This window comes from Felis catus, chromosome B1 (genome assembly GCF_018350175.1).
Source record: "Felis catus isolate Fca126 chromosome B1, F.catus_Fca126_mat1.0, whole genome shotgun sequence".
NCBI classification, from domain to species: Eukaryota; Metazoa; Chordata; class Mammalia; order Carnivora; family Felidae; genus Felis; species Felis catus.
Genome location: NC_058371.1, coordinates 135669687 through 135685203, shown reverse-complemented (window position 1 = coordinate 135685203; position 15517 = coordinate 135669687). Strand labels below are relative to the sequence as shown.

The window sequence follows — 15517 nt, the reverse complement described above, 5'->3', positions numbered from 1 at the left end:
CCAGAAGTCACTTGCCTCTCTCTGCGGCCATCCATCCACACACACTCATCAGCCCCAGGAAGTCAGCACAATTGGGAAGCTCAATGCAGAAAGCATTTAAGGACGGATCAAACCAGAGCTTGAACCAGACCCTCACAACAAGCATTTCTGTAAGCAGGAGCTTCTGAAAGATAAGATTCACAACTAGAAAAGAACCATACAAAGTTGAGGGACTTATTTGCCTTCTGTTTTGTTTTTCCTTCCCTGAATAAACTGGCTTAAAAACAACTTTTTTTTCTTTGGGTGGTAAATAGTAGGTATTTATTTGAAATGAAAAAAAAAAAGTACCTGGACTACTGCATTTAATCATGTATTGTAATTGTGTTACTCTACCTTTTTGCATCAGAGACAGATATACAATGAACATTCAGTTATCACAGATTGCACACTAGATAGTAAATCTTCAGGCCTTTTACATAACCACCAAAGAACAGATATTGGATTCTGCAGTATAGTACAAACGTCCACAATCAATCCAGTCTTAGCCAGTATCTTCAATTTACTTCTGTTGCTGTACAAATAATTGGCCATTACTAGGGCTTACAAGTTAATAACAGGACAAAAAAATATACATTGCACTGACACAAAAAGTCAGCTGTGTTAATAGTCATGCAACAAGTAACCAAACTTGCTGAAATTAAAAATACTTTCTAAAAACAGTTTTAACGGCATAAATAGTTTATACACAGTTCATTTACCAAAACAAAATGTATTTAAATGATACAAAGCAAAAATAAGTTTCTACCAACTTTATACATAAGAAAGTGCAAAATAACTTATCTAGAGGGTTTTGCTATTATCCAGACGGATGGCTGCTATGGGCAGCTATTTTCCTCTTCAGAAGCATGACATTACAGTTGCACACTATACACAGACGTTAGAATAAATGGGTGGATGGATAAATGGATGAATGAACAAATGAGCTACAACGATCAGGCAGGGCCCTGTGAGGTACTCTCAGAGAAAGAATACAGGCCACACAAAGGTGGATGTACATGCTGAGAATATGCGTCGGTAAACAAATTTACATGGAACACAGAAAGACATCCAGAGAAACGATTAGTTGATGTATGTGAGTGTACTTGCATGTGTGAGTGGTTTGTGAGTTCTGCATTAGAAAGCAAAAAGAAAAGAAAGTCCACCGAATAAAACAGTTGCCCACAGCACCAGCTGCCAGAGGAAATACTATCATGAGGGTTTTGGTTTCCACCTTCTAGTTATGGAAGTTGTGTCGGAAAGTTTAAAAGTGTTCATCCCATATAACTTCATATTACATAGAGGAATAACCTTTAAGTAACTACATACACACATTCATATATTCAAGTCTTTAAAGAACACCTCTGCCATTGGGTTTGGGGTAAACACGGTTCATAAACACGAGGAGGACGCTTCTTTTAAAAAGTGTAGAATAACACTGCTACAACTCATCTATAGGGCCGGACAGGGGCGAAGCCCACGGTTACGTGATGGCACAATTCCTGCCACTGTTGAACATCCAGCATTATTTATTAGAATTGGAGTAAGATGGTGGGCAGGGAGGGGTGTGGGGGAGGGGAGTAAGACAGGAAGGAAAACAACACAACTTTTCTTCAAGTGGAAGTATTAATGCCGATAATCCTTTTATTAACAAGTGTATTTGAACTTTTAGAAATGGAAGTGTATTAATCGATTTTGATATGTAATCATAAATAGACTGTAGGCTCAAACCTAGGTAAATAAAGGTTTAAATTTAGTAAGCATAAGGCACTAAAGCAGCCTTTATATTTTCTCTTGGAGACCTAGTTATCAGGAAGAACAAATTTGTTCTTAAGCTGGTTTCAGCCCATTAGGTACAAGGTTACTATTGTACCAATGCCTATTTTTGAATGCATGTGCATATATGTGCATTTTAGTGCATAAGTGTGCCTGTCACCAGGGCCTAAAGATGAAAAGTTGGGAAAGCCAGAGCCACTGTCCTTTGTATGATACCTCCATGAGCATGTGAAGGTCTGTCCTTCCTTGCTTGGGCCATAAATAATTCTACATTTTTTTTTCAAATCACAGGGCTTTTAGAATTGTTCATAATATTATCACTAAATATCTGAAAATGTTAAAATCTAGATTAGTTGTTTCATTTGTTTTATATATATATACACATATATATATGTACATAACACACATTTAAAAAAATCCCACCACCAAAGCCTTTTTGTCTGTAAACTAAACTTCTCGCTTAGCCCCAACCAGCTTTAGTCTCCCTGGATTTGTGTGTTCTGTATCCAACTAGTAGAACAAATTAAATAACTAAATATTAAAATACTGTAATTATATTCATAGCAAAAACAAAAAAATAGACATTGATACAGTATAAATCTCACTGTTTTCAGGTAGATGGCATTAAATGGTAAAGGTTAATTATAAGCAGTTCTGACATGATCCAGTTTTACAACAAGGTTTATACGTTAATTCTGTACACTTTTTTCATGTTTTACCCTTTTTTGAAAATAAGCTATAGTAGAACATTAGTGTCACCAAAGACACATACTTATTATGTTCTATGCAAGAGAAGCTAATTTGGGTTACATGCAAAAATATTTCCATTAGTTGAGGCAGGGCTGTTTCCTGCATTGCATCAATCACGTGACCACCGACCGCTATGCAATGCTACGAAGTTACGCTATGGCCACACAGCAGTCCGGACAGAAGTTTACAAGGGGCCTTAGGACACTGGAACAACACTGAGGTGGCACACGGCCAGATGCAAGATGCCCAGCTATTTCCAGGCTATCTCATGGCAGGACTCTTATTCTCCCACACTGTTTCCTAAAGAAGGTCCACATTATTTTGGTTACTAGCCTAGTTTAAGTGGAGATACTGTGGGCAACTTGAAAGAAAGGACATCGGGCACAGAGGCTGGGTTTGAAAGAAGGGAAAAAAGACCACAGATAATGTCTTTGAGGATTTAAAAAACATATTTATAATTAATTTGTGAGAGATGTCAGACAAACCGTAAGTAAGTAGTTCACTGAGTTAGTGGTTTAGTTTGAAGTCTCATGTTACAGACAGTTAAGTCCTTATTTAGAAAAAAAGGCCTTTATACCTATTTACAATATACACAGTTACTTGCAAAGAAGTCAGATTTACAACCATTTTCTAAAAGCCTTTTTTTTTGTTGTTGGTGGTGGTTTTTCCAAATAAGGATGAGTAGATCTATAAAAATGAGACGCAAGAAAAGACAGTTAATATGTGAGGATTTTCTCTTGGAGACAGCTACTGGTAACAGGGAGAATCGGATATTGGAAGAGTCGCTCCTAGGAACCACCTTCTGTTCTTCTTGTGCTGTTCACCCGAACAGTGTCTGCCCCATTACTGCACTCTACACCCGCTTGTTCACTGATCCCTTTGAATTCAACGCTTCAAACACGTGGCATGAAGAGAGGCGTAAACGGAGACTGCTCTGATGCCTTCTGAGCTGTGAGCCGTGCCAGGAATCGGGAAGGGGGTCTACGGACCGCGGTCTGCAATTGGCTTGTTGAATCTTCAACAATTCCGAGGCCCATCCTCTGAACCCCTCTCATGCTGTAAATTGTAGTAACAGTTCTGACACACGCGCACCGGGGATGAGATTTTCAAGCGTTTGATTTCTGACTGAAACCGACTGCACCTAAGGGAAAGGCAAAATCAAGTAGTTACAGGTACTCTCCGTGGTTGATCACGGCATTGAGAAATACAAACTTAAGAATTGAACAGAAAGCCTGTGCTATAAAGCCAAAGACCCATTGGTTTGTGTCGTGTGGTTGACCCAGGACCAAAACAACCTGCCATATTATTTGTTTCCATCTATGAAGAAAAGTAATATTGAACCAAGAAAAGCTATATGCTTGACTGGAGAGAATTTCCTTTTTTTTTTTTTTAAAGTTAAGATTTTCCTACAGGGTGAAGCCAAGGGGTCTAACCAGCTGTGAGGCCATTCTTCCTGTGCGACCGGTTCTCATGCCCTATGAACTTAGGAGGGAAGCCTGTGTCTTTACTTGGAGCTTGCCTTTTTTCTCGTGGCAGAAGATTTACTACTCGTTTTAAAAGACTCTTACGTCACTATCAAGTTCCTTTGGGCTTTTAAACACCCCGTGATCCACTCCTCAGTCATTTCTTGAACAGTAGTTTGGCTTTTCTGTCTAGTCCAATCGTTCTCATTTTCTGTTTATCCTGACAGAATTCCTTGAAGAAGACTCTACTTACGAGGTGTTCAAATTCTTTAAAAAGTATTCCTATTCCTGGAATAAAGCAGGGTATGACCTTGGATGTGGCATTTAATCACTCTAAGCTTGCCTTTTCACAAGACTGAAATAGAGAATTGTATTTCATCCATTAATCTACCAGTAAAGGTGTCCAGGGAATAACTGAAGTGCCACCAGCGTTAGGAGTTTAAAGGGCTGTTCCTGGACTTTGAGGAGACACTCAGAAGCGCTAGGCCCCGCCCAGACAGCTCTTCCTTCCATGCCTGCTCTATCATAATCAATCACTGTTAGCTGGTTGTTCAAATAAAACCTCCATCTAACATCTGATAGCAATGGAAAATTTAAAGAACTACCTACCTTTAAACAATATTTTGAAAATTAAACACTTCAAAGAACAATGTGTGCCAGTGTACAAATGGGGTGTTGACTACCACAAATTCCTAGATTGCTAGGTTTTATAGAGTGTGCTTCTCAAAGCACAGAACCACAAGACAGAATCCTCTGCCAATCTCATAGAAAGTCCCATAAGGAATAATGGCTGGCACTGACATTGTGGCTACTTGATCTTGAATCAGACTTCCCAAGAAAAAGGTTTAAGGTATTAATTTGGAAAATAAAAACAAAAAAACCAAAACAAAACAAAAAAAAGCTATAATAACATCTTTTACTGAACACCTGTATTGCCAGACTCCACACTTGGTGTTTCCCAAAACTCATGCACATGATTTCACTGAATTCTCTCAACACCTCTACGAGGAGAGGTAGAATTATCCACATTTTTACAGATGAAAAATATGCTCAGAGAGGGTTAGTAACTTGCCTGAGATGACAGAATGGACAGTAACCCAGTGAGCATTTGGTCAGTGTAAACCCAAAGACCACCGCCTTTTCAATAACTGGCTCAAAAACAATTATCCAGTCCGTGGTTTCTGTGAAAGTACTTCTACAGTAAAACAATGTAAGCCTTAGAGACTTCTGCCTACAGGATCCTTTCCCTTTTCTGTCATGTAAAGTGAGAACTGTACATGCATAGATGGGACCCCAGTGCATGCATAGATGGGACTGTACATGCATAGATGGGACCCCATAGATGGGACCCCAGAAATGGCATCCAAATCAATTATGGGGGGACAACTGGAGATGAGAAAGATCCCCACTACACGCCATAACTCCAAGTATATTCCAAATGTATTTGGATCTAAAACCCTAAGCATGAAAAACAAAACCCCAAAACTTTTAGAAGAAAATAACCAAGGCTGTCTTTATGGTTTCAAGACAGGGAAAGCTTTCTTAAGCCACAAAAAAGGGAAAAATCACAAAAAGTAATAAATGTGATTACAACAAAATTAAAACTTATGAGACACTCCCTGGGTGGCCCAGTCAGTTAAGCTTCTGACTTCAGTTTAGGTCACGATTTCGCGGTTCGTGAGGTCGGGCCCCGTATCGGGCTGTGTGCTAACAGCTCAGAGCCTGGAGCCTGCTTCGGATTCTGTGTTTTCTTCTCTCTCTGCCCCTCTCCCGCTAGTGTTCTGTCTCTCAAAAATAAATAAGCATTAAAAAAACAAAACAAAACCCTTATGTGAAAGAAAAAACGTATATAAAGTGAAAACGTACATCACAGACTGGCGGAAGGTATCTGCAAGATGTAATGAAAGACAAAGAGCCCAGAACATCTAAAGAACTCAAGTAGAGGGGGGGAAAAAACCCAAGCAAACCTAAAAGGATGATGGGCCACATCAGCCGAGAGGAAGTGCCAACGCCCTGTAAGCATATGAAAAAAGGGTCCACTTCAGTAGCACTGCAAGTGGAAACCACCAAGCTCTGCTGGCTACTGGCCTGGCAAAAGGGAAAATGTATGGCAACTGCAGGCATGGGTGAGACCTGGGAGAGCCCGCATATCCTGCCTGAGGTGGCGTCAACCAGCACTGCGGTCCTGGAGAGTGTGTGTACGATCTGTCATTCTGTCCTGGGGTACCTCCTCTATGGAAACTCCGCTGCACATAAAGAGGGCATTTACACAGATGTGAGCTGCAGCGCCGTTCAGAGTATGGGTAAAAGGAAAAGTTCCTGTGAGGGCCCATCAAAAGGGAAGTAGATAAACTCTGTATGTCCATACAAAAAAATCTAGGACAACAGTTAAAATGAAAATATTAGAATAGTTATTTACATGAGTGACTTCAAAAACAATGTTGAGTAAGAAAAGGGAAGTTTAGGGAAGGTACAGAGAGTATGCTGTATTTATGTAAAACGGGAAACACATGGTGGTTTTTATGGAGACAACATGCGCTCAAAGTATAAGACACGGAGAAGTGTGATTGGTAAGAGTGAACATCCATAATGTTTTATATGCAAATCTGATGGAAGAGTAGCACCTTCTATTCTGAGTCATGGGGGACCACGTATTTGTAATGATTATTTCCATATTTTTTAAATGTTTATTTATTTTGAGAGAGAGAGAATGAATGAATGAATGAATGAATGAATGAATCCCAAGCAGGCTCTGCACTGATACTGCAGAGCCTGACGTGGGGCTCCAACTCACAAACCGTGAGATCATAACCTGAGCTGAAATCAAGAGTTGGATGCTGAATCGGCTGAGCCACCCAGGTGCCCCTCCCTATTTTTCAATATGACAGAAACACTTCACAAATGTGATAAAAAAAAAAAATGAGAAAGTGAAGGCTGGTTTAGGCTGACACAACACTGTGGGGTAGGGACCCTGGAGCAAATCAGAGAAGCTCCATGCAGGGCATAATTAACATCTCATCTTACTTCTGGCAGAAGAGCTGGCCGCAGTTCCTGCAATGGTGCCGTCTTTCTGTGAGAGAGAACCGCACGGAGCAGCCCGAACAGCTGTCACCTCCTTCATCCTTCACCCAGTGGTCAGCAGCGGAACGGCCTGGCTGGTCACTCACAGACCAGCTGAACACTCGGCCTCGACTATCGCCAACGAGGATCCTGCTGTGATCCCTACAGGAGACACGACACGACACAGAGTCACCTCAGGGAAGGCCTCAGCACTGCCACACGGCTGAAAAGCTCTTTCCGTCACTCTTGAGGTTCTCCAGTTTTCCGTGGATGTGTGTGCTGGGGTGGGGGCTGCGTGTATGAAGAGACAAAAACAGAACTGAGCCCCAAATGTGCACTTTCTTCTCAACTCTCTGGATCAAACTTGCCGTAACCTCCAAGAACAGATTTTAAAATCCACACGCTGGCAGGTTTCTTCTTCTGGTTCATCTGTTTAAGCAACATCTGATACTGCAAACGAAACCTCTTTTCCCCACAGACTGGTCTGGGATGTCTGGGCCTGGGCTAAGCAAATGACTCAGTGGGGAGGAGCGGCTGGAAGGGAATGGCACTTACTTGGAGACGCCCAGGGCGGTGATCTCTGCTGGGTGTGCGTTGTCCTTCCGATCAAAGGCCGTGTGCATAGTTAGCTTACTCCTGAACACCAGCTGACGTTCCCACCGGTACCCTGGAATGCACAAGTGCAAGACATGACCCACTGAAGTCAGGGTGCTACAACATACGGTCCCACTTCCCAGTAGCTGCTGCGTCAACTTGAAGGTGAAGCACTCTAGCTTAACACCGATAAAGGGCCAGGTCAGAGAAGACCTCATTCGAAAAGATAAATGCAGAGATGAGCAGATCTTCAATGCAAGAAGATCGAATTTCTCCAACTGAGGACCTGAGCTCTAACAGGCAAAGCTTGTAACAGGCAAAACCCGCAAATACGGTTTTATTTATTTATCTGTAATGAGTAACTGGACCATTTTCAAAAGCTTTTATGGTATGTGAATGAATGAAATTTTTGGCGTCAGGTGTTCTTTAAGAAGTGCCCAACATATAGTAAATAGAATCTCAAAGTCCATTTCACATAAGAAACTTAAACGGCTGTCTCTGGGTGGCTGAAGTCACAGGGACAGGCGCAGGGACAGCCAGAGTCCACTGCCTCACTCCACCAACCTGCACACCCCCCACAAAGAGCAAGAAACAGACACCAGACTTCAATTTACCAGGCTTCAATCTGCTGTAATTCCGCACTTCAATGGGATTGGGGTGAGGGTGGTTAAGGGGCCCCTGCAGATGGGCTCTGGCCTGGCCCTCTGAATAGTTCACAAATATGAAGCCATCCTTCTCATCCAGACTGAGCTGGTCAGACCAGCGCCTGGAGTCATCGGAGCCACTGTCAGTGCACCAGACGGCCGTTGCTCTGCAGGAGGCTGCCCGGGGCCGGTGGCTGGTGCTGCTGGGCTGGCTAGGCGTGTCCTTGGGATCCTGGCTGGCGCTCTGCTCATCTGCTTCTGAATCACTGCTGTCCTCGTCCTGGGCTTCCTGCCCTGGGTAATGCATTGGGAGAATTAGTAAATATACACACACACGCACACACACATGTTGTGGTCAGATCCAGCTTTGTCCCACTGGTATTTTTCCTCTACCAGTTAAGACATAACACACAAGATATTTTCAGGTAAGTTTAACAAGAAAAGAAGGGGCACCTGGGTGGCTCAGTGGGTTCAGCGTGTGTCTCCTGATCTCAGCTCAGGTCATGATCTCACAGTCATGAGATTAAGCCCCATGCCAGGGGAGCCTGCTTGGGATTCTTTCTCTCTCCCTCTCTCGCCCCTCCCCTGCTATCTCTCGCTCTCAAAAAAAAAAAAAATAAATAAATAAAATAAAGGAAAAGAATAAAAGGAAATAATTCCCAGAATTTTCAGCTAGATTCAATATAGCAAAAGAAAAAAAAAAAGGTAGAATTTCTGAGTCCAAAAGAATGCTTTGGCTAAAATTCTTAGCTTGACAATCATTCTTTACCAATCTGGCCAAAACCTGACTCTGTGAATTTCTCAATGCCTGCCACACACTCCCCAGCAAGGTTTGGCTGGGCAGCAAGAACTCCACTCTCCAAGCAGCCCTACTCCTCCTCATGGCTAATCCGCATGTGCCCTGGCCCTGTGAGACACCTCTTCCCAATCTCAGTGCTTCCCAATGTTACCTGTGGATTCCTTGAACAGCTATATGCCTCTTGTCTTTGAATTCTCACCCCAGACTATTATTTTTGGATAATCTTTCCATAAGACAGTGGCCAGCTTGTGGGAAGGGGCCCCAAGCACAGTTCCTTCCATATAGCAGTCAGTATAAATGAAAATCTAGATGAATCAATTATTGACGAAAGCTTTAATCCAAGATTTTGTGGGTTTTTTCCTTCTTTCCAGTGTTATGCATTTCCTCAACCCAACTCCCTACTCTCTTGCGATAGAGTCTGCTGGAGGGAAAATTTGTAAGAAATAAAAATATAGAGTTATAAAAAAAGGAGCGCAAGAACAAATGTGCAGCACCAGCCCACTATACATATTTTTTTTGGCAAGACAGTTTGCCTCCCTTGTACTGACACTGGTAGTCTAGTTGGCTAAGTTGGGTGATTTGTTTTTCATTGCAAAGGCTTATAACTATGAGCTTTAAGGTCTTCTTTGACAAGCAGTCTTTGAAATGACTTTGATTTCCAGTGCAACACTGGCTTGCCTTCCCTTTTGCCCAGATAACTGCTCTCATGCCATGCCACTCCCAAGTTGTTGCAAGTCAATCCTTCCCTGTGGGCAGCTCTTCCCTCTGCCACGCTATCAAACTCCATCCACAGTATGAATCTCTAAAAACAAAGACATAGAAGATAGAAGTATCTCTTCTTCCTGAATGTGACCTCCTTCTTCACCTTGACCTTCTCCTTCCTGAGGTAGACCTCCTCCTTCTACCTCACTTCTTCATCTCATTTTCTCACTTAAAACCTTTGTTAAAGGAACAGACCCACTTTTCCTTGGACTGCTTAACCCGGTGTCTACACACAACAGGTAACCCCAAATACTTACTGGATTGAACTGAATTTTTATGCCCCCAAACGCCCAGAAAACCTTTTTAATGGAGCTTCAATGGACTATGTAGAAATTTACATGCTTTAAGGTAATACAATCATAAATGCCCTGTCCACTGGATCATGTGTTTTCTGGCAATGAAAGTAGAAACTATTTTTGGCTTACAAAGGGAAGTGATTTATGCCTTTCTGATAAGACTTTCCCCTTAGTAACCCCTTCATTTCATCAAACGCATGCTGAACTCCCAGCGTACTAAAAATTAATCATGGGGAGACAACCTGAAGGTCAAAGTTAAAATCCTGCTCCTTTCCAGGACGTCTCTTGAACCAATCGTTCTAAATCAAAGGAGGGTAACCTCTCTGGAATGGAGCAACCCTAAGCGGATCTCAGCCTGGGTTCACGGCACTGTTTCCAATCATTCTGTGTAGCAATCATTTCTATCTTCCTTTGGAAAATTTTCAAGTGTTTCACAAATCACAGATAGTAAGGGTACAGAGTGCCAGGCTTCAGTCTGAATAAAAGCCCTTCTTCAGCAGGGCTGAAGAGTGGGGATTCTGGTCTGCCTCCATGAATACTTTGCCAACACGATGCCACCCTGTCATCCACACTGAGCCTGACAGGCAATGGGTAAAACAGGTCTGGGACTGAGGGCCATCTGACTTGTCCACCACTATGTCCCCCAGATCTGTTTTGTATTTTCAGAGCTGAAAGTCCAAGCCTTTGGTACTCTGGGAAGCTAGCAACCATATTTATTATGGGATGAGGAAGCCAACTACAGACACCAGCACACCAAGTACTGCCCAGTGAACTGGAGGAACGTTTGCACGCCTGCCCTCCGACTTCACACGCTAGGGGGCAGTCGTGCTTCGGGCAGCAATGCCCCACCAGCCTCAGGCTACTGTTCATGTTGTTCAATGTAAATTTATGCAGAGTGACTTAAAAAAATACGAAAACTATCGAATAATTAAAAAGGACTGAATACCTATTTGTGCTTCTGGACAGTCTTCCTGCATTTCTAGGACTTCAACAGGCTCAGGAGCTGGTGTTTCAGGAACTTGCAAAAATTCCATTCGCCAAAACTGAATTTAAGTATGAGAATAAAAAAGTTAAGCAGCTTAAGGGAACAATTTACATGTTACTGGATGAAGATGAGCTCTTGGGGTTAAGCGGATATCTTCTATTATTATGTATAATTAAATTTCCCTCTATCTTGAAAAATGTGGGAGAGGACTGTGTACACACGGTGCTTCCAGAACTGGGTTCCATGAGATGTTAATGGGTGTTTCGTGGCAGAGGGAAAAGGACTGTGGTCAAGTAAGTTGGAAAAACATGGTTCAACTAAGCACATTTTATTTCCTACAAAAACCTCGGAGAGCCTTGCACACACACCAATATATGGTCTAGGTCTCCAAGAAGGCATGCACTAAGCAGGATCCCCAAGTGTATCTGGCCACGGAGCTTTTCCATAAGGCCTCATGAATGGAGTCGTGTGAAACACTGCCACGGAGACAGCGTATGTCGGGGCATGCCTGTCGTCTGAGGCGCAGGGTGTGGTGTGGCGGGGACTGGGAGCCTCGTTTTTCTAAGCCTGTGACTGTGACTACAGGGCAGCAATCAGCCGCCCTGTGCTTTTACAAAGAGCACAATTAAAGAAAAGAGGCACAAAGGAAAATCTCCTGAGACAGAACAACCCAAGCATTTGAAAAGACTGTAAAAGTAAATACTCCGTGGATTAGATTTTCTGCAGAAGTCCCATACAAAGAAACCTACGAAAAGGATAAACTAGGATTCAGGCAAAATCATCCAGAACTCTAGACAGGTTTTGGACAATGGGAGTCCTCTGAAAGCACTTTCCAGCTCTGTGATTCTCTGCAGAGAAGAAATAGTTCCTGTTTTCCCTAAGAAGCCATCTGAGAGGCCCAAAAGCCAATACTTTTGCAATTTACATTTAGCGATCCATGGTGACAGGGAAACCCTGTTCAAGCGACGTTGGGTCAAGCCGTCCATCCAGGGGTTAGGAGCACTAACAGATTGACTCAATGGGAAGGAAAGGGGCCAAGTCACTGACGTTCCCTGCATCAGAGAACACAGAGGCTGAGGCTTGAGTCTGAGAGTTTGCTCAACGCTACTACAACCTGTTCAGGGGGTCTTTCCACCATGGACAGCTTCACAAGCTTCAGGTAAACCGGGGCAGCAAATAGCTAGTGTGTTTCCTCACAGAGGACTTACCCGGACCACGCCATCTGAGTGTCCCGTTACTATGACGTTCTGTGTATCCCACTCGTTCATCTCCGACACGCAGCAGCAGACAATCTGCTGGCTCCTGCCTGTGAACGTGTTCACACTCACGATAGGGTTCCCGTTGATGCTCCACACGTGGATATACGTGCCAGCGCAGGACACGATGTCCCCCTGAGAACGTAAAACAGCCTCTTCACTCTCTTTGCTCCCTGCACATCACATTCTGGGTTCAGAAGCAAAGTAAATCTTCGGCCTAGCTCTCAAAAAACCTTTTAGTTCTTCGACGGGTGACTGGGGAATTTCTGTGCTCGCTGAGCAGCCTCTTAAAGAATTCATGGTGTAGGGGCTGCTGCAGTCGAGGCGATCTCACATGGAGGCAAAGGTAGGAGCCCTGCCACACTCTCAGCTCACGCCCCAGCGCACTGCGGAGTCCTGGCTCGCTCCACAGGAAAGCTGCCTGGAGCCTGAGGAGGTGATGCACTCGTCTGCTGCCTCCTGTCCTTTACAAAATCTGTGTATACCTTTCCCCCAGAGGCAGGAATCCACCTCCGCTTAATTTTACAAAATGAATCCAATCGCCAAAACGACCAGGTAGAAGAGAAATCTTTCAGTCTAGAGAGAAGCGTATCTCCCTCTTCAATAAATAAAGATGAAAGGTTGGTAACATTGTAACATCCTATTTTATAAATTGTATTCATCTTATTATGAATAAATGAATGGGGGAGGGGATGAGGGAAAAAAAGGAAATTAGAACACAGGTCATTTCTTGGCAAACTGAATAAACCCTTAGAGTCCCTAAGCTGTTAAAACTCAGGTTTTTGTAGGTTCCAAAGACAGAAATGAACAAGCTTTTCCCTTAAACTGTACCAGCTGGGCTGTACCCAATCTGATGAGAATATAACCCAGTACTGCTAAAGGGATTAAAGATACTTCCTGAAGCACCTACTGTGTGTCAGTTAGTGTAGAGGACATTTCACTGCAGCCTTTCAACAACCTGTGAGTCAGCTCTTACTAGCCTTGCTGTAGGGGGATCAAAGTCAGGTGCAAAGAGCTTAAGTGATTTACTTGCCTAACGTCACAGGATAAAGATTTGAATCCAGCCCTTTTTGGCCCTGAAACTTCTGCACCACACCATGCTGCCTCTCTTATCCCTCAGACAGCTTAGATGTCACAATGCCAGGCACTGACTTTAGAACTGACCTGGTGAATTTCAGTACAACCAGCAGGTACACGAGGACCTGCAGAAATAGGAAGATGGTCATCCAAAGCAGGGAGAAACTGGAAGCTGAACAGCAGCATCGACTCAAGAAAAAAGGGAAGGGGGAGCCAAGGGTGGCACGGTGAGGAGGCCTGGGGCCTTCCCAAACCACCCTCTGTGCTGGTCTTGCTGCTGTTCTTTTCCTCCTTCTGCTCTTCTTCTACCAAGACGGCAGAAGCAAAACCCAAAGGAAAGTGATACTTCGCCAAGCATTGCTGTGTCTACCCGATTCAGCCACTGAACCACCTCTGACAATGAGCGTCAGCAGCTGTGCTTTAATTAACGGCCTCAGTCTCTGCAAGAGACCAGAGGCTGCCGCACCATTCTGCACCAGGCAAGACTCTCTTGTCGTACTCCAGGGTGCCTCAATTAGAGAGCATTAGAGCAAATCCTGTGGCTATGAGGGCTGAGCATAAGAAGAAGGGCAGTTGCAAGGTCGCTTACGCCCAAAATGCAGACTGAAGTAAAGCAGACTTGATACTGGCTTCAAAAACAGAAGAGAAACAGAAATCTTTTTATGCATTACTAAGAGGTTACGAAAGCACCGTAAAAGGACAAAAATCAAACACATCTGTGGTCTGTGCAGCAACTACTGCAATCCATTGGGTGTATACTTGCTTGGCTAACAACGGACTATAAATAAAATTCTCTGTATTTAAGAACAACTCCAAAACAAAGTCCTCAAAATTAAGCATTTGACTCAGAGCAACAATGCCAGATCAGAACCATTCTGTTGCACTGATGTTTTCGTAAAGCTCTGAGGTACAAAGGTTTGTAGGACCAATCCAAGGTACTATCTAAAAACACCTTACACCTTTGGAGAGGTTGGGTGGCTCAGCTGGTTAAGTGTCTGATTCTTGATTTCAGCTCTGGTCATAATCTCATGGGTTGTGGGAAAGAGCCTCGAGTTGGGATCTGGGCTGACAGCATGGAGCCTGCCTGGGATTCTCTCTTTCCCTCTCTCTCTACCCCTCTCCCTGGCTCATGCTTACTCTAACTAAATAAAAACTAAAAAAAAAAGTAGGGGCCCTGGGTGGCTCAGTCAGTGAAGTGTCTGACTTTAGTTCAGGTCACGATCTCATAGCTTGTGGGTTCCAGCCCTGTGTCGGGCTCAGTGCTGACAGCTCAGAGCCTGGAGCCTGCTTTGGATTCTGTGTCTCCCTCTCTCTCTGCCCTGCCTCTGCTCAAGCTCGCTCGCTCGCTCTCTCTCTCTCTCTCTCTCTCAAAAATAAATAAACATTTAAAAAATTAAAACAAAATAAAACACCATACACCTTTCAAATATACCAAAAACTGAATGGACTTTTACCCCTGTGTATACTCCCCACTCATGCCAGGTCTGATTGCTTTTACTATTATCAGACACTATACGTGTCATTCACTAGAACTAAATTTCTTTCTTCTCCTTTTTCTCTGACTACTAGGTATCTGACTAAAAGCATACTACTTAGTATCTTCGGGTGGAAATTAAAGATGGAGCATTCCTCAAAAGCTATCTGTGTGGGTGACGATGTGATGCGGCTATGTGGCGTCACACAAGAGGACCCCAAGGCAGTGCTGAGGGTAAGGGAGGGAACGAGCATACACAGCAAAGAATGGTGAGGCTGGGGAGTTCTGGTCAGTCTGCAAGGCCGATTTCTGTATGTGGGCATCACCAACATATGAATGTGGTCACTTGTCCCTCAGACACAGAGACCTCAGTCTTTGTATGCCTACTCTTAGCTTCCTCTGCTTCCCCACACATCTTAGCATGACTATCCTCCCCTCACCCCCCCTCAGGAGGGCACGGTCTCCACAGGTGACTCTGAGGCCAGTGCATTTATTTCATGCTGACTCACTTATTTATATATAAAATACTGATTTTTGAGAAGAGATAACATCCTTTAGTAAGTCTG

General features: G+C 43.5%; 1 protein-coding gene across 14 annotated transcripts in view; it reads right to left on the bottom strand.

The window, feature by feature from the left end:
- Nucleotides 1-336: 336 nt before the first annotated feature.
- The window catches only part of WDFY3 (WD repeat and FYVE domain containing 3), a 277594-nt gene continuing 262413 nt past the window's right edge, over nucleotides 337-15517 (bottom strand). For all 14 annotated transcript variants that reach the window (XM_023252964.2, XM_023252963.2, XM_045056143.1 and 11 more), the window contains 6 exons: nucleotides 12353-12535; nucleotides 11106-11202; nucleotides 8273-8596; nucleotides 7620-7731; nucleotides 7029-7226; nucleotides 337-3682 (listed from right to left, as the gene is read on the bottom strand). In XM_023252964.2, coding sequence (XP_023108732.1) covers nucleotides 3559-3682; nucleotides 7029-7226; nucleotides 7620-7731; nucleotides 8273-8596; nucleotides 11106-11202; nucleotides 12353-12535 — 1038 coding nt within the window. In that variant the 3' untranslated portion in view covers nucleotides 337-3558. The remainder of the gene's footprint in view (nucleotides 3683-7028; nucleotides 7227-7619; nucleotides 7732-8272; nucleotides 8597-11105; nucleotides 11203-12352; nucleotides 12536-15517) is intronic.